The 20,446-nt window shown below is 43.0% G+C and overlaps 1 protein-coding gene across 1 annotated transcript; it reads left to right on the top strand.

Annotated features, from left to right (window-relative positions):
- Window positions 1-11,318: 11,318 nt before the first annotated feature.
- LOC120044461 (dynein light chain 4, axonemal-like) lies at window positions 11,319-14,613 on the top strand. Its single transcript, XM_038989111.1, has 4 exons — window positions 11,319-11,415; window positions 12,013-12,096; window positions 12,211-12,294; window positions 12,951-14,613. The coding sequence occupies exons 2-4, from the start codon at window positions 12,025-12,027 to the stop codon at window positions 13,113-13,115; spliced, it is 321 nt and encodes a 106-aa protein (XP_038845039.1). The 5' UTR covers window positions 11,319-11,415; window positions 12,013-12,024; the 3' UTR covers window positions 13,116-14,613.
- The last annotated feature ends 5,833 nt before the right edge of the window (window positions 14,614-20,446 follow it).

The following is a 20,446-nucleotide window of genomic DNA, read 5'->3' as shown; positions in this document are numbered from 1 at the left end:
TGACTAATAAGAACTACAGATATAGAGATATTACCTCATTTAAATTCAATAACTGTATCCAGTAATGTGAATGTGTGGCTTGAATTGATCCAGAAAATATGTCTTCGACTTTGTCAGTGGTATTACTCAAGCCTATTGGTTAACTTTGTTGCACAACATGGTATAGCACGAGGTTTGATACTTTCTAGACCACCAGAATAGGTATTGGTACCAAGTTGTACTGAAATGTATAAACGGTGTTATTTATATAATGCTTTTATATTCAATGTAAAAAGTTATAGAAATAACAACGGGTTTAAATGCGTCGTTATACTGCATACATGTATTCATTTGAGGAATCAATGCACACACATATATAATTCAATGTATATGAAATCCCCCTTGATCTTCTACACCTTGCGACGTGCGGTGAGGTCTGAGGCCGGGCAGGCACATTCTACTGAGCCTCATAAAGGCTCATAAAGCTGTGTTTATCGGTAGGACACGATCACAAAGATAACCATCAAACAACCGCAACCAACCATCAAACAGCAGCAGATAGGCGGCGCAACCATTAGACACGCTTTCAGAGGCTGTAATCGCTTGTGCCCCACGCAACTGCCCTGCACGAACAGGCGACTTTAAGCACCACAGACAGCGACCCAAGTGCTAGCGAGTAGGTCTCCTTGTAGACAGCGCTACACACACAAAATGCCTAGTAGTCAGCACTACTGACTGAGATGTATACTTGCACTTCTCTGGTCTATGTGATAGACATGTAATGTCATTAGACATGTAATGTTATAACAGTAGACAGTGCTACTGTACATTCGTCAGCTGAGGAGCTGTCCAGGTGATTTGTCTGGTACCATTTGTGAACTGTACAATTCGACAAGATCAGCCTTAAGTCTAACAAAAGTACTTGGCATATTTAGACAGGCTCTTGTTTGCTGGTGTTACATTTTTGTGACATTGTTTCACATTTTTTGCAGTCCACTTAGCCAAGGAAATTAAGTTCACCAAAGTGGTCAAACCTGTCTCTCATCTGAACATTGATATTGTCCAGTATGTTGTTGTAGTTTTTCCCCCTCTCTACTCTGATCGGCTGTTTACTACGAGTTTCCCTTCGTGCCAGGCCCAGATCATTGCTTTTCTGCTCGAATCACTCATAGAAACGATCAAAGTCGTGTCACTGCCGTCCCAGTGCTTTCATTGTGTCACTGATCTGGATATGGCAGACACCCATATCCATCAATTTGTTCTGCAGAACACAGGAGAGCATCAATATCCTTGAAAATTCCATCATAGGTCAGGAGCAAAAAAGAAACACGGTGGCGGTCTCTAGATGGGTTGCTAACTTTTGTGGTGGAATTATTGTAATCAAAAGGAGAGACTTTTAAGATTCCTTCAAAACATTCAAACTTTATTATTTAATTACTGCAGTAATGGAGCTGGTCGGTAATCACCCCTGGAGGTGATCACTGAGAACTCAACGAGCTTGTTTGAGCCACAGAATTTTATAGCAAAATCCATTCTCCGTCAGTCTGCATGACACACAACAGATGTATGGAATGGGTCACAAGGTTAAGATTTTCTATGAAAGATACTTATAATTCACAGCAGACAGTATCTGCTGTAAAAACATGAGAACTCATTGCGTAGAGACCAGTGTTTGGCCCCCGAACTCCATACTGGAGCCATGTCTCCCTGGTACCGTATAGAACAGGAACATGAACTCATGCTCTGGAATGCGGTATCCCCAAAGACATTGTAAATCTTCCAGAGGCCCATCCTCAGTAGAACACACACAGATGAGCATTCTAACAACCCCTTGTTATGTTGTATAAAACAACCATTTGATGCAATTACAGCATTATAACATAATCTTGTAATTTCCACCATACTGTAAAAAAAAAATCAATAAAGGAATGTAATAGCTCCACATAGTGGCACCTAGGCCTGTTTGATGTGCTGGCAGTGTCATCGTTGCCGCAAAATGCCAACTTCTGTTTACCTAGGTAGCATGCTGTAACATCAATTAGCTGGGGCTTTCAAAATCTCACGGTTCTCTTTTACCTTTGCATTGTGCATGCTGATGTTCAATCTCCGTTGTTCATTCAATGCCAGATCTATCCGCCAGCTGCCAAATGTCTTAAGAGCTATCTGGCTTTGGACGTGAGACAGGTTTCTCATAGACAAATTGTTCAAGTCGCAGTAACCGACTCTTGTCCACAAACTGTCACTGGTGGAGAGCAGCAGGCAGGGGAAGCAGTAGAGTCGGCTGCTAGCATTGCAGCCACAGAGCCAGTCTTTCTGTTGATACCGCTCAGATTGAAATTATCGTGTTATTTTCTGTCCCTTCTTTAGATGTAGGTCCCTAAACTCAGGTGTTGGTCTTCACACCGCTTCGCTAGAAAACTATTTCAGATGCAATGTGTTAGCCATCCTAATCAGCTGACTTTAGCTAGAAGTAAAATTAATATAACTATCAAAAGGCAGCAGATAATGTGTGTGACATCCATAGGCAGGAGCTCTGGCTATCCTCTTGCAAAGCTCTCTACCTGCCTTTCGGCATCCGTTAGCTGGCAGTATAAGGTAGAAACACGAATGTGCAAATCATGTCAATGCCTTTCATTGAGTTTGGATTTTGAAGCGCTGGAGAAAGGTACACGGCGAGTTTGCCTTTCCCCTGGCCTCCTTGTGCATTTTGTACCAGATCACTGCACATTTGGGAAGTAGTAGTACTAGTACTGACATCTATTTGATCATGCAGAATTTTTTAAATTATTGATAACATTTATATTTCGGGTTTTTTTCATTCATTTTCACACTGCCTACCCTGCCTACCCTGACCGCACGTCACTGCCGCTGTCCCTGGTTATGACTTAGTGGCAATTGCCTGTCTGGGTATCTTTACCCATATTAAAGTAATGTCTATTCATTTCTCTGCTGAAGTTATGATTCCAACATCATTCTGCAGTCTGATCAGTGTTTTGCCTGCCTCTGGTCTGTTCGGCTCATGTCTGCACTTCTATGGTCTCTGTGATGTTGTGGCAAACTGTACAGCTTAGAAAATTAACAAGCCAGATATTTTCTTTATTAACCAAACAATGTCTTATAGCCGGTGTTTGGAAAATTACTCTTTGTATTACCTGTATTTGTTAACAGGTTTTTACTTAATGACGTCATGTGTAGGTCGATGTTTAGGCACATTTGGCATCTTTGTCTTTTTCCTCTCTTTTCCTGTCAGAGTTGGTATACTCTATGTGTGTTTATGTCCTTGTCTTCACTGGTTTTGAAATGCACAGCCCGAAAAGCCCAAATGGCCAAAAGTAAAGTCTATTTCGAATGTGAGTACTCTGTATTTCCTTTCTTTTCCTCTCTGTGTCAATTAATAACCTACTACATCTCCCCCAGTTTCAAAATTATTGATTATAATGTCAGCCTTAGATGGTGGCTATAACACATGAATAGGAAATTATATTCAATGATTTTCACTGTGCAAGTTCTACATGTGATTGCATGTATTTGGACTTTGTTTGCAGATTAGCTACTATGTGTGTGTTAGGCTACTTAGTGACCATCCTGTTACTCACTAACACACAAACCCTCGCACTGCTGCCAGTCACATCCTGTGCTGTCCAGGACACACGCCACAGGCTCAATTTAAAACACCACTGCTCCAAACATACTGAATTGTAAACACACACACACACACACACACACACACACACACACACACACACACACACACACACACACACACACACACACACACACTCACACTCACACTCACACTCACACTCACACTCACTCTCACACTCACTCTCACACACACACACACGCACACGCACACGCAGCATCAGTTTGAAGCCTTTTCTTTAAGCCACAGGTGCTTGAATAGGGCAGGGTCAATGGAAACCTGAGATGGGTACAGGATATGGAAAAACACAACACGGGATGATAAAAAATATATAGCTTTTACTACAAAGAATCAATGTATACATTTATGAATATGGCTGTAGTCTGGTAAGTGCAATACATATCAGGCAAGGAGCAATGCACAACTGTGTACACAATAAATAGCATACCTGTCTCCAAGTCCACACAGCCACAAGACAAAAGTTGTACTGAGAATACTTGCAATTACTATTTCACAAACACAGAGAATGAAATTTTTTTGAGACTAGTTGCACGGGGGCTCTGGCAGGCAGAAAGAAATGCACAACCATTCTTATTCGTTTGGTTCTCCGGCAGACTATACGCTGGGTTGTGTATTCGTGCCTTTCGCAGTTCGGAGAGCGGATTGCACATTTTGGTCACCCCCCCAAAAAAGGAAAAGGGGAATGGGACAACTTAAATCCCACTTCCATGTAACCCTGCATCCATACACCATACCACTAACCTACCACCCGATCCCACTACCATGTAACCCTGCACCAATACACTATACCACTAAACTACCACCCCATCCCACTATCATGTAACCCTGCACCTACAGTATACACCATACCACTAAACTACCAACCCATCCCATTACCATGTAACCCTGCACCTACAGTATACACCATACCACTAACCTACCACCCCATCCCACTACCATGTAACCCTGCACCTATACACCATACCACTAACCTACCACCCCATCCCACTATCATGTAACCCTGCACCTACAGTATACACCATACCACTAAACTACCAACCCATCCCATTACCATGTAACCCTGCACCTACAGTATACAGCATACCACTAACCTACCACCCCATCCCACTACCATGTAACCCTGCACCTACAGTATACACCATACCACTAACCTACCACCCCATCCCACTACCATGTAACCCTGCACCTACAGTATACACCATATCACTAAACTACCACCCCATCCCACAAACATGTAACCCTGCATCTATGTGCCATACCACTAACCTACCACCCCATCCCACTACCATGTAACCCTGCACCTATATACCATACCAAAACCCTACCACCCCATCCCACTACCATGTAACCCTGCACCTATACACCATACCACTAACCTACCACCCCATCCCACTACCATGTAACCCTACGCCTATACACCATACCAAAACCCTACCACCCCATCCCACTACCATGTAACCCTGCACCTATACACCATACCACTAACCTACCACCCCATCCCACTACCATGTAACCCTGCACCTACAGTATACACCATACCACTAACCTACCACCCCATCCCACTACCATGTAACCCTGCACCTATACACCATACCACTAAACTACCACCCCATCCCACAAACATGTAACCCTGCATCTATGTGCCATACCACTAACCTACCACCCCATCCCACTACCATGTCACCCTGCACCTATACACTATACCACTAAACTACCACCCCATCCCACAAACATGTAACCCTGCACCTACAGTATACACCATACCAAAACTCTACCACCCCATCTCACTACCATGTAACCCTGCATCTATACAGAATACCAAAACCCCAGCACCCCATCTCACTACTTTGGCCCTAAACGATCCTACATCAGATTGTCAGCCTGGGAGGATGGAACACCTCCTCTCAAAACGTCCTGTAGATCTTCTGCACTAAAATCTCTCCCACCATAATATTTCTCTGCTGCTGCAACTGCCACATCTATCTTCTGTGATTTCCGCTCCATCAGTGCAGTTGATCACCATGGCTATAAATGCAAAAAATCCAACCTCACTATAATTCATCTTCTCTGGCGCTCTCTCTTCAGGCCTACTCAGGTCGACTCACTCACCCTCACTGCTTCAGCATAGGAAACTTTCTTCCCCACTGAAATGCTAAAAATCTCAACCTGTCTCTCTCTCACAGGGCAATTCGGACCCCCACAGTTGACGCGCAGTGCTGTATCTACCCCAAATGTACACTCCCTCTGACTATGCTCTCCTGCACATTTCTCACAGCATGGGATCTCACAGATCTACACGCTGCTGCAACATGTCCGAATCCTTGGCACCTAAAGCACAGTAACGGGTTCGGAACATAGCCCCTCACAGAATAGCAAATATAACCTAACCTGAACTTATCAGGTAGAAACTCTGTGTCATAGCTCAACAAGGCAGACAGGGTATTCTTAGTCTCATCATTGCCACCGGGTCTACATCACATTTTAAGGCGGGCATCACAAACACTAGGAATATTCCTTTTCATTTGATCCACCTCTACACTCAACATTGCCCCACTGAGCACCCTGTTTAGCGGCACCCTGCTCCGGAGCTGCTGCAAAGCAGGCCACAGTTTGAGCCACGAGCTGTGTGACTCGAAGCACCCACTTCCTCTGGGAGGCAGATACACAAAAATCTCAACAATTCCACTTCTCAAAACTTTCACAGATGTAACCATTTCCAGTTTGTCCTTTACCCAACTTGAAACAACATATGGGTTGGCCAAAAAGTAGGAATCCACTCTTTCCAAAAATCTCACTCCTACCGGTCCAAAATCAACTTTGGTAAGACTCTCAGGGCAAACGCTGGAAGTCTCTACCACACCTGTTGCTGCAGGTAGACCGACTACATCCTGAACTGGCTCAACTTCAGAGCGCTCACCACTGCCGACTGACTCCATTACTAGATCATCAAGGTTCTCAAGAGAGCATGAAGACTTGTAATACTACTAGCCACCTAGCAATTTTATGAAGTTGGCTTTAGCTAACCCAGATAGGTTCCCAATCTCCCAAGCTCATAACTAGCTACCAAGAAGCCATTTTTAGGCTATCAATCAAGTTAGAGTAGCTAGCTTGACTAACTATTTTAGCTGGCATGCCTGTTGGAAAGGTTAGTAGACTTTAGAAAAGTAAGAAATTACTAAATCTACTGAATGAGATTTACATTCCTTCAGTATTTTACCAAAATTTTGGCAGCGATGCAGCTAAGCATATTTAGTTTCTTGAGATAAATAACCCCCAGTCAGGAGGATACAAATGTAACCGATGTGAAATGGCTAGCTAGTTAGCGGTGGTGCGCGCTAATAGCCTTTCAAACGGTGACGTCACTCGCTTTGAGACCTTGAAGTAGTGGTTCCCCTTGCTCTGCAAGGGCCGTGGCTTTTGTGGAGTGATGGGTAACGATGCTTCGTGGGTGACTGTTGTTGATGTGTGCAGAGGGTCCCGGGTTGGGGCGAGGGGACGGACTAAAGTTATACTGTTACACAAACACCTCAAAATGTATGCTTAGATATGCAGAAAAATAAACATATTTTTACATAGAATTAAGCAAAATGGAAATGTTTTAATGTTTTAAAGTTTGAATTACGTTAGATATAACAGACTGACCCTAGCCCCCCAGCACATAGACTGGAGACTGAGACAGGGGTTGGTTCGGGGGAGACTGTGGCCTCGTCCGACGATACCCCCCCCCCCAAAACATTTTTGACCAAATATAATGGTATTTCTCTGTAAAAAAAATTAACAACAGACTTTCAGCATGCTTAATGAGAAGGGCACTCAACATGTACTGCACTGACACACATGACTGAGGATTGATTGAAAGAAATTGATAATAAGAAGATTGTGGGAGCTGTACAGTTAGACTTCAGTGCAGCCTTTGATATCATTTTTTATAATGTGTTATGGCTTTTCAACCTCGGCAATATTGTGGATTCATAGCTATCTATCTAATAGAACTCAGATATTTTTTTTTAAGGAAGCTTATCTAATTCAAACATAATTCAAAAGTGTGGTGTACCGTAGGGCAGCTCTCTAGGCTTTCCACTCTTTTCTATTTTTACCAATGGCCTGCCACTGGCTTTAAACAAAGCATGTGTGTCCGTGTATGCTGATGATTCAACCACAGCTGATGAAATCACTGAAACCCTTAACAAAGAGTTGCGGTCTGTTTTAGTAACTAACTGGTCCTGAACATCTCTAAAACTAAGAGCATTGTATTTGGTGCAAATCATTCCCTAAGTTCTAGACCACATCTGAATCTGGTAATAAATGGTGTGGCTGTTGAACAAGTTGAGCAGACTAAATTAATTGGTGTTACCTTAGATTATAAACTGTCTTTGTCAAAACATATAGATTCAATGGTTGTACATTTTTTGGACATTAACAACTGTTTTCAATGTTGACTAGAGACTACAGTGAATACATTTAGTTATTTCCGGAAGTTATACCCTCACTTGCTCGTTCCTCTATGGAACGAAAGAGAAACACTGGGCTAGTTTGATTGGTAAGGTGAAAGCAACCAACTGTAGACGAAAGTCGAGTGAAGTAGGGGGAGGTTAATCTGCGACAGCCGACAGTCGGATACTGATGTGGTTTTCCAACAGCAAAGCTCAGTGCAACAAGTCAATGTTGCCATTGTTTATTATAATAAACATTTCTCCAACCCCCATATCACAAACTGAAAATAGATACAGTTGAAGTCGGAAGTTTACGTACACTTAGGTTGGAGTCATTAAAACTCGTTTTTCAACCACTCCCCAAATTTCTTGTTAACAAACTATTGTTTTGGCAAGTCGGTTAGGACATCTACTTTGTGCGTGACACAAGTCATTTTTCAACAGTTGTTTACATACACTAAGTTGACTGTGCCTTTAAACAGCTTGGAAAATTTCAGAAAATGATGTCATGGTTTTAGAAGCTTCTGATAGGCTGATTGACATCATTTGAGTCAATTGGAGGTGTACCTGTGGATGTATTTCAAGGGCTACCTTCAAACTCAGTGCCTCTTTGTTTGACATCTTGGGAAAATCAAATGAAATCAGCCAAGACCTCAGAAAAAATTGTAGACCTCCACAAGTTTGGTTCATCCTTGGGAGCAATTTCCAAACGCCTGAAGGTACCACATTCATCTGTACAAACAATAGTACGCAAGTATAAACACCATACCGCTCAGGAAGGAGACGCGTTCTGTCTCCTAGTGATGAACGTACTTTGGTGCAAAAAGTGCAAATCAATCCCAGAACAACAGTACAAAAGTATCTATATCCACAGTAAAACGAGTCCTATATCGACATAACCTGAAAGGCCGCTCAGCAAGGATGAAGCCACTGCTCCAAAGTCACCATAAAAAAGCCAGACTACTGTTTTCAACTGCACATGGGGACAAAGATCGTACTTTTTGGAGAAATGTCCTCTGGTCTGATGAAGCAAAAACAGAACTGTTTGGCAATCGTTATGTTTGGAGGAAAAAGGGGGAGGCTTGCAAGCCGAAGAACACCATCCCAACCGTGAAGCACGGGGTTGCAGCATCATGTTGTGGGTGTGCTTTGCTGCAGGAGGGACTGGTGCACTTCACAAAATAGATGGCATCATGAGGGAGGAAAATTATGTGGATATATTGAAGCAACATCTCAAGACATCAGTCAGAAAGTTAAAGCTTGGTCGCAAATGGGTCTTCCAAATGGACAATGACCCCAAGCATACTTCCAAAGTTGTGGCAAAATGGCTTAAGGACAACAAAGTCAAGGTATTGGAGTGGCCATCACAAAGCCCTGACCTCAATCCTATAGACAATTTGTGGGCAGAACTGAAAAAGCGTGTGCGAGCAAGGAGGTCTACAAACCTGACTCAGTTACACCAGCTCTGTCAGGAGGAATGGGCCAAAATTCACCCAACTTATTGTGGGAAGCTTATGGAAGGCTATCCAAAACATTTGACCCAAGTTAAACAATTTAAAGGCAATGCTACCAAATACTAACTGAGTGTATGTAAACTTCTGACCCACTGGGAATGTGATGAAAGAAATAAAAGCTGAAATAAATCATTCTCTCTACTATTATTCTGACATTTCACATTCTTAAAATAAAGTTGTGATCCTAACTGACCTAAAACAGGGAATTTTTACTAGGATTAATTGTCAGGAATTGTGAAAAACGGAGTTTAAATGTATTTGGCTAAGGTGTATGTAAACTTCCGACTTCAACTGTATGTGTGTACACTGTACAATCAATTGGTGACAGAGAGAGACTCAAATATGACATTAATGTTACATAATCCACTGTATACATGAATTGTGGCAAAGTTGGTTTCTGTTTCAGTCACATCTTTGGTCATGTTCTCGTGGGTCAAACAAAAACACCCTAATGATTGGTTGACAATAGAGCCTCCCACAATGCAGGTGATGGCTGCAGGATGAAGTTGCTGTTGATCAAGTGATTTATGTAAAGTTCATGCAGTCGACAACTATTATAACCAGGTCAGGAGAATTTATTTAACAGATTAGGATAATTAGGTTAAGGTTAGGAAAAGAGTTAGGGTTCAACGAAAAGGTTCTCCTAACCTGCTACGAAAATCACTTTTAGTCGTAGCTGTATCGAAGTGTTGTGAAAAGAGTGAGTGCGTTCGAGCAGATCACTTTTGTCAAGCCTTGCATTGTGGGGATAGACATTGTGAGACTTACGCAACAACTGCATGAACTTTACAAAAAGCATGTGACCAAAGGTCATGAAGTTATGACTGCAGTCGACTGCACATTTCTTCAGTTGCTCTTCACCAACTTCATCCTGCAGCCATCACCTGCATTGTGGGAGGCTCTATTGTCAACCAATCATTAGGGTGTTTTTGTTTGACCCACGAGAACATGACCAAAGATGTGATTGAAACAGGAACCAATTTTGCTGCGAATCATGTATACAGTGAATATGTACAATTGAATGTGATATTTGAGGCTCTCTCTCGCCAATTGCTAGTACAACATAAGCACATATATTTACAGTTTGTGAGTGTGTGATATGGGTGTTGAAGACATGTCTATTTCGACATTACAAAGAAAAACTTTTATAAACAATGGCAACACTGCCATGTTACACTGAGCCTTGCTGCAAATAAGGTAGCGAAGGCAGCTCTGAAGAAGGAGGAGGGAGATGTGGTGGTCCTGTTAGGGGGGGGGGGGGTGGAATGTGGGAGCATCACAGTGGAGGGTTGACCCAGGAGTGGCAACATGAGTGGGAGAGAGAGCAGCGGGGAAGGCATTTTTTCTCTATCCAGAATTCTGTGAGGAGGGTCGTAGGAATACCTGGGGAGTGAAAGGAGGGATGGGGTTCTGTTGACAAGGCTAAGGTTGGGTCATTGTTAGTGGGTAAACCCCCAGATGGGAAGTGTGAGTTGTGGGGAGGTAGAGACTGTGAAGCATGTCCTGTTGCAGGCGGTATGCTGAGGATAGGATCACTTTTTTTCTGTTAGTTGGCTGAGTTATAAACACATTTTCACTTGTAACGATTTTGGGCTCAAATTTTCTCTATTCCACCGGCCTGCTACGGGTGTGAGGCTATTACATATTTGAATATGTAATTCGCACTCCGACCTGAGAATGGTAGCAATACACAAGACAGAGTCTAGTCTGCCGGAAACGCACAAGGAGAAGAAGGAGAGCGGGACGAAAGAAGCGGTTGCTATGGCCGACATGTTTCCATGTCAACAATAAATGGACCAAGCTTCTCCTGATAAACTAGCCAGAGGTAAGTAGCTAGCTAGGTTATCTAGCTAGCTATTTAGTTAACTTGCTATCCATAATCAAGTACATTTCAAAGAAGAATGGCTCATAACGGCGTGCAATGGTTGCAACTATTTCATTAACTTGCAGCATTGCATTGCAACTAACGTTCTGTTAGTGAGAATGCAAGACAACAACCCACACAAGATAACTAGCTAACGTTACAGTTAGCTAGTTAGGCAGATACTTTAGTAAGATGTCTAGTTAGGTAGCTACCTGTTAAAGTTGGCTGTCATAGCTAACGTTACACGTATAAAGACTAACGTTACTAGCTAGCTAGCTAACGTTAGCTAGTCAACCCTGTGGATACCTTTCGCACATTTTTGATAATTGCATAAATATGCTTGACAATGTCATGCACGTCACTTTCCTGGCCATAGTGACCTACCCAGCAGCCACTACATTCCTTGCTTGTGTTGTCATGGGTAGAAGTAAACGAAGACGAAGTGAGCAGGACTAGGAGGGTCTCTTTAGTTCAGCCTTTTCTCATAGCTAGTACTTGACAAACATTGTGGCCCGAAGGCTATGCTTCCATTCAAATGTGAGTGTGCTTTCTCTGTAGAAGGAGAGGGGAATGGCAGAGACAACAGAGAGCAAGAAGGAGGAGGCTGATTACAAGAGGCTCCACAGCTTCCCACTCATCAGGGTGAGAGAGTCTTGCTGCTGTGACACATATGTGGTTCACAAGTACAGGCGTTGTGACTGGGTTTCGTGGAGTAAATGGTGAGTGTTGTAATGTATTGTTCTGATTTCTTCACAGCACACAGACATGCCAGAGGAGATGAGAGTGGAAACAATGGAACTGTGTGTCACAGCCTGTGAGAAGTTTGCCACCAACAATGAGGTCAGGACCATGTCTGTCTGTCTGTCTGTTCACTGTGCAGCTTGATTATTACAGCACACTCAATATTGCTTTAATCCACCCACTCATCCGACCCAGTCACTTTTTAAAACCAGGCCTGTATGTAATCCACCCACTCAGCCAGTCAGGCATTGTGTCAGCCTGCCTCACCACTCATGCCAGCAACCCTGTGTGTCCATCTGGACTAGAACACTGGTTGTCTCTCCTTCTGTCTCTCTCCTCCTCCCCTCTGTATTTTACCCCCTCCATCACTTCCTCTCCTCCCTCATAGGCCCGATTCCAAATGGATCCCTCGTTCCTATCCTCAGGTGCTTGTTATGGATAAGTGTTCTACCCCCAGTGGGCTGGATGGAGTTTCAGCCATATTGCTAACTCCTTTCCTTTACTCTCAAATTCACAAGGGGGTGTTGACAAGGGCTTAGGGATAGGAGCCAGGGATTTGGTTTGGAATCGGACCAGACGGTCCAGTTATTATATGCCGGATCCCATAACTTTAAACGTCTGTGCGTTTAACTCTGAATTTTCGCTAACATCATGAATTGATGACAAATAGTAGATTTGCATGAAAATGTACGTTTACAGCTTCAGATTTGGTTTCTGTGTGTTCTCTAACCTCTCTCTCGCTCTCTCCGTTTCAGAATGCGGCGAAGATGATCAAGGAGTCGATGGATAAAAAGTTTGGCAGCTCGTGGCACGTGGTGATCGGGGAGGGCTTTGGCTTCGAGGTGACACACGAGGTCAAGAACCTGTTGTACATGTTCTTTGGAGGCAGCCTGGCCGTGTGTGTGTGGAAGTGCGCTTAGCACACACACAGGCGCACACACAAAACACACACAGGCTACACACACACACACCCCTCCCATCCAGTCTGTCTCTACCTAACGAGTGTGTTTATATATTTATATACACATCCTGGATGATTCACCCATCTCTGAGCTATGCAGTCTTTTTCTTTGTCATTTACTGATCGTGTGTGTGTGTGTGTGTGTGTGTGTGTGTGTGTGTGTGTGTGTGTGTGTGTGTGTGTGTGTGTGTGTGTGTGTGTGTGTGTGTGTGTGTGTGTGTGTTGTGTGTGTGTATACACATGTGTTTGCGAGCGTGTGTGATGTCCCTTACGTCATTGATTGATTAGGCTAAGTCACTCTTGATGTATTGTATTCAATATCAGCATGTCACACTCTTGCCTTGTGTGTGCACCTACAGTATGAAAATGACCAAGTCTTATCTGTATACAGATGTGATAGTTTCTACAGAACAGTGAGTTCACTGCATGAAGGAGTCGGGTGTCTCTCCTACTATCCTACTGACGTAATTCAGTGGGGCTGAAACACTTGCACTCTCTTTCCCTATTGCTTTCTGCTCTACTTCTTTAACTCGAGGCGGCGTACGTGTTCTCATCATCTCCTCATGCTCACCTTTTGAAGAAAAAAATGTGTCCAGCTCCATGTCTTTCCTCCACACCGCCTGTACGTTGGCACACTGTCGTCTCGGTGGGCTGCCATGCCATCTGCTGAAAAACATCCTTACACAAGCACGCACTCTCTCTCAGTCTCTCTTATTGCTCTCAATTCACACTATCTCTGTTTCTCTAATCCTCTCTCTAGATTCCTGTTGCTCTCAATTCACACTATCTCTGTTTCTCTAATCCTCTAGATTCTTGTTGCTCTCAATTCACACTATCTCTGTTTCTCTAATCCTCTCTCTAGATTCTTGTTGCTCTCAATTCACACTATCTCTGTTTCTCCAATCCTCTCTTGATATTTTTTTTTTAATCTCCGTCTTTAGTAGTATAGCTTTAGTCCTCACCTTTCAGACATGAGTCCCATAAGCCACCCTTGTCTGTCTCTACTCCTCCTATAACTGATAAGATAGCACAGGGACTTTTATATCCTCTCAATGTACAGTAAATACTTGAATTTGAATGTGAAGATGGAATCTGATTTTGTATATGATCCTCATGGGCTTTTTATGAAAGAGCTTGTTGTTGAAATAGTTATTTTCTGTCACACCACTGTTATAAGAATGTCATGGATAGGTGTCGTTGTTCTGAATTTGTACCACAACTGATGATATTACATGAGCTATTCTGACTCTCTAGGCCTAGGCATTGCATTTCAATGAATATCAACTAGGCATGCAGTCTCATTGCCACATAGAAACCTTTATGTTGTCAACTGTGGATGTCACCAGGTACCATAACACTGATGCGTTGTATTGTTGTTTTCACTTCACAACACTGTGTGTTTGCATAAATTCATTGCACATCAAATTATTCCTGAAAGTGATTTAAAAAAATTGAGTTTTTTCAAATCTTCCGATTTTGGGTGTTGTTTGTTGAAAGTGAATGACAGTATGTGGACTGGGGATGTATATATACAGTATGTCTCTAGTGTCTATTCACTATGAAGCAAATGGGACGAAATGGGGAGGGACCTACCTGAATTTGTCCAGTAAGAAACACTTGTTTTGTTTTTCCGTTGCAAAACGTTTGGTTATGCTATGCGCCATTGAATACACCCCTGTTGTGGACTAAGGAAAAGGGAGGCTACTGGAGGTCTAGGAAAGGCAAAAACCCTGCAGAGCTCCCTTTTAAATAGCCACAATGCTAACACTACAACCTCTGGATGAAAGCATCTGCTAAATGACTCCCTTAGTGTGAGTGAACCTAAGAGCGTCCTATCTCCCTGGGGGTGAGTGAACCTAAGAGCGTCCTATCTCCCTGGGTGTGAGGGAACCTAAGAGCGTCCTATCTCCCTGGGGGTGAGTGAACCTAAGAGTGTCCTATCTCCCTGGGGGTGAGTGAACCTAAAAGCGTTCTATCTTCCTGGGGGTGAGTGAACCTAAGAGCGTCTAATCTCCCTGGGGGTGAGTGAACCTAAAAGCGTCCAATCTCCCTGGGTGTGAGCGAACCTAAGAGCGTCCTATCTCCCTGGGGGTGAGTGAACCTAAGAGCGTCCTATCTCCCTGGGGGTGAGTGAACCTAAGAGCGTCCTATCTCCCTGGGGGTGGGTGAACCTAAAAGCGTCCTATCTTCCTGGGGGTGAGTGAACCTAAGAGTGTCCTGTCTTCTTGGGGGTGAGTGAACCTAAGAGCGTCCTATCTTCTTGGGGGTGAGTGAACCTAAGAGCGTCCTATCTTCCTGGGGGTGAGTGAACCTAAAAGCGTCCTATCTTCTTGGGGGTGAGTGAACCTAAGAGCGTCCTATCTTCCTGGGGGTGAGTGAACCTAAAAGCGTCCTATCTTCTTGGGGGTGAGTGAACCTAAGAGCGTCCTATCTCCTAGACTAGAGAACGAATGATATACTGCTCCATATTCCGCCTCACTGTTATTGAGTGCAAGCAGTAAGAGTGGTTTTAAATCTTAGCTCTCTTTTCCTCTTCTAAATCATCCCAAATTCCCAGAACCCTCTAGTCTCTCGCTCTCTCTCTCCCTGAGTCATCTGTTTCCCTCGTGTATTCCTTTTATTTGTTGCTCTGTCTGCCTTAGTCTCATTTCTCTCTCCGTCTATTCAGCTGGAGCAAAATAATATTGCTTTTCCTTCTCCTTCTCTCTTTTCTGTTCAGGTCTTCTCTCTGCTTTCTCTAATTTGCTCCCTTGCCTCTCTCCATCTCTATCCCCCCACATGAAAAAAATACTATAGTATACTATGGCATAAATATTACAGTATTTACTGTAGTGTTTTTGTGGACATTACTGTAGTATTTACTACAGTGTTTTTTTGCAGATGATATTGTTGTATTTACTATAGTATTCTCTAGGATACTACACACATCTATAGTAAGTAATACACATGGTTGAAGGATACTACAGTTTGTAATATAGTATTCTAAAGTATACAGTTTACTACACTGAACAAAAATATAAACGCAAAATATAAAGTGTTGGTCCCGTGTTTCATGAGCTGAAATAAAAGATCCCAGAAATGTTCCATACGCACAAAAACGTTTTGTGCACAAATATGTTTACATCCCAAATTTGTTTACATCCCTATTAGTAAACATTTATCCTTTGCCAAGATAATCCATCCACCTGACAGGTGTGGCATATCAAGAAGCTGATTAAACAGCATGATCATTACACAGGTGCACCTTGTGCTGGGGACAATAAAGGCAACTTTAAAATGTGCAGTTTTGTCACACAACACAATGCCACAGATGTCTGAAGTTTTACAATTGGCATGCTGACTGCAGGAATGTCCACCAGAGCTGTTGCCAGAGAAAGTAATGTTAGTTTCTCTACCATAAGCTGCCTTTAACGTCGTTTTAGAGATTTTGGCAGTACATCCAACTGGCCTCACAACTGAAGACCATGTGTAACCACGCCTGTCCATACCTCCACATCCGGCTTCTTCACCTGCAGGATCGTCTAAAGGGGGGTGTGGGGGGTGCTGAGGAGTATTTATGTCTGTAATAAAACCTTTTTGTATGGAAAAACTCATTTTGATTGGCTGGGCCTGGTCCCCAGTGGGTGGGCCTGGCTACCAAGTGGGTGGGACTATTGCCCTCCCAGGCCCACCAATGACTTCACCACTGCTCAGTCGTGAAATCCATAGATTAGGGCCTAATGAATTTATTTCTTTATATCTCCTTATATGAACTGTAACTCAGTAAAATATTTATTTATTTTCAGTATACAGTTGAAGTCGGAATTGTACATACACTTAGGTTGGAGTCATTAAAACTCGTTTTTAAACCACTCCACAAATTTCTTGTTAACAAACTATAGTTTTGTCAAGTCGGTTAGGACATCTACTGTAGTAATTTTTAGTAGTAATTTTAGTAGTAATTTTTCCAACAACTGTTTACAGACAGATTATTTCACTTATAATTGACTGTATCACAATTCCAGTGGGTCAGAAGTTTACATATATTAAGTTGACTGTGCCTTTAAACAGCTTGGAAAATTTCAGAAAATGACATGGCTTTAGAAACTTCTGATAGGCTAATTGACATCATTTGAGGCCTACCTTCAAACTTAGTGCCTCTTTGCTTGACATCATGGGAAAATCAAAAGAAATCAGCCAAGACCTCAGAAAAAAATTGTAGACCTCCACAAGTCTGGTTCATCCGTGGGAGCAATTTCCAAACGGCTGAAGGTACCACGTTCATCTGTACAAACAATAGTACGCAAGTATAAACACCATGGGACCACGCAGCCGTCATACTGCTCAGGAAGGAGACGCGTTCTGTCTCCTAGAGATTAACGTACTTTGGTGCGAAAAGTGCAAATCAATCCCAGAACAACAGCAAAGGACCTTGTGAAGATGCTGGAGGAAACAAGTACAAAAGTATCTATATCCACAGTAAAACGAGTCCTATATCGACATAACCTGAAAGGCCGCTCAGCAAGGAAGAAGCCACTGCTCCAAAACCGCCATAAAAAAGCCCGACTACGGTTTTCAACTGCACATGGGGACAAAGATTGTACTTTTTGGAGAAATGTCCTCTGGTCTGATGAAACAAAAATAGAACTGTTTGGCCATAATGGCCATCGTTATGTTTGGTGGAAAAAGGTGGAGGCTTGCAAGCCGAAGAACACCATCCCAACCGTGAAGCACGGGGGGTGGCATCATCATGTTGTGGGGGTGCCTTGCTGCAGGAGGGACTAGTGCACCTCACAAAATAGATGGCATCATGAGGGAGAAAATTTTTGTGGATATATTGATGTAACATCTCAAGACATCAGTCAGGAAGTTAAAGCTTGGTCGCAAATGGGTCTTCCAAATGGACAATGACCCCAAGCATACTTCCAAAGTTGTGGCAAAATGGCTTAAGGACAAAAAGTCAAGGTATTGCAGTGGCCATCACAAAGCCCTGACCTCAATCTTCTCGAAAATTTGTGGGCAGAACTGAAAAAGTGTGTGCGAGCAAGGAGGTCTACAAACCTGACTCAGTTACACCAGCTCTGTCAGGAGGAATGGGACGAAATTCACCCAACTTATTGTGGGAAGCTTTTGGAAGGCTACCTGAAATGTTTGACCCAAGTTAAACAATTTAAAGGCAATGCTACCAAATACTAATTGACTGTATGTTAACTTCTGACCCACTGGGAATGTGATGAAAGAAATATAAACTGAAATAAATCATTCTCTCTACTATTATTCTGACATTTCACATTCTTAAAATAAAGTGGTGATCCTAACTGACCTAAGACAGGGAATTTTTACTAGGATTAAATGCCAGTAATTGTGAAAAACGGAGTTTAAATGTTTTTGGCTATGGTGTATGTAAACTTCTGACTTCAACTGTATATAATTATACTGTAAGTACTGTAGTATTCTATAATTAACTGTAGTATTTTTTTCATGTTGGGGCCTCCCCCTCCTATTTTCCCTCTACTTCCTCCATGCTCTCTTTCTCACCACCAACACACACACAGTCTGACACACTGACACACACACACACACACTCTCTCTCTTTCTCTATAGCCAGTGACAGATTGTCCCAGTGGGAGACAGGGAGGATGAGCACTATCCCACAAGCTGTTGCCTTGGAACAGAGAGAGGGATGGATTGATGGAGAAAAAGAGTCAAGGGGTTAAAGAAATAAGGCATTATGAGGGTGGGATAAGGATAAGGATAAGGATGACAGTCCTTTCGGAATGCCGGTATGCAGGATTACACAAGGATTATTTAACTGTGTGTGCATGTGTGTGGCTATGTGTGTGGAATCTCTGGATCCGTCATATCATGACAAATTAACACGTTTCCTGCACTATGTCTTGGTATTCCACATGTCCCCTCTTGCTGTTCATGTCCCATGCATGATATTTCCCCTCACTCCATCTATTCCATATTTCTCCCCTCCTTCCATCTCTTTTTTTTCTTACTTTCTCTTAATCTCTCCCTCTCCTCCTACTCTTTTTCTTCTCTCACTCTCTCATCTCTCTCTCTTTCACTGGATTGAAATTAAATATTCATTGGTAGCCAGTGAGTGACTGAACCACCAGCGCAACCCACAGTGACTGCCATCAAAGAGCTCTACCCTCATCTCTCTGCTGGCCCCACCATCACTTCACCCACCATCTGTAACATGAAACACTCTCCCTCTCTCTCCTGTCTCTCTGTCTCAACACTGTATAAGTAAGTCTGCCTAGTCTCTGAGGTACAACACATTAGTAGATCAGGTCAACGTTGTTCTTGTACCATGCCTTTCTTTTTAGTCCAGATCTACACCTTACAGATTCATCTTCTGGTTGGTTTGAAGTAACAGACTCTCCAATTATGGTGAGAATTCTGGATTGTTTCCAAGCAACCTACATTAAGCTTTAACTGCTCTGAGGGAAACAGGGCGGGCTTTGAAGCTTTGATCTCTGTGTGTGTGTGTGTGTGTGTGTGTGTGTGTGTGTGTGTGTGTGTGTGTGTATGTGTGTGTGCGCACGTATTTGCATGCGTGTCAGAGAGAGAGATCGAGAGACACTGGAGAGAATACAATAACAATACAACAATAAATAAACAATAAAGCAACAAATTTACGCTAGCTCTTTTTGTTTCAACACGTTCCGTAAAAATGCCTCGGGTTAAAAATAATCTATGAACATCTATAGGGAATAGCCTATAAGTACCATGATATGCATTATTCATGTCATTTCTCTCATAGCTATGGTGTTTCACTAACAACGACTTTGTAGAGCATGCTAGGGAATAAACTGGCCCCACCAGGAAGTAATCAGGGACGGAGGGAAGGAATTAAAGGTAGATAAAGAATGCATTTATCAGCAGGTAAGAGAGCTGGAGGGAGGGGAAAGGAAAGGGGGAGCGTGGGAATTGAGGAGAGATGAATGAAGCTGAGAGGAGAGGAGAAAAGGAGTACAAATATTTGATCTGGTCTGTGCTCATGGGTGCTTTGTAAAGTCAGAAGAGACGTACTACTACACTATGTGCGCGTGTCTGTGTCTGGAGGGAGGGCCCTGGTGGTCAAAAGTAGTGCACTATATAGGAAATAGGGTGCCACTTGGCATGCAAGCTCAGTAGACGGAGGGCTGGGGGCTGTAGACTAATGAGGCTGAAAATAGAGAATGAGAGCCAGTCAATAGAGAATGAGAGCCAGTGGGTGATGACCCGTCAGAGAGAGTGTGTGTGTGTGTGTGTGTGTGTGTGTGTGTGTGCGTGTGTGCGTGTGTGCGTGTGCGCGTG

This window comes from Salvelinus namaycush, chromosome 3 (genome assembly GCF_016432855.1).
Source record: "Salvelinus namaycush isolate Seneca chromosome 3, SaNama_1.0, whole genome shotgun sequence".
NCBI classification, from domain to species: Eukaryota; Metazoa; Chordata; class Actinopteri; order Salmoniformes; family Salmonidae; genus Salvelinus; species Salvelinus namaycush.
The sequence above is the reverse complement of the archived record's forward strand: the minus strand, read 5'-3'. Positions and strand labels throughout refer to the sequence as shown.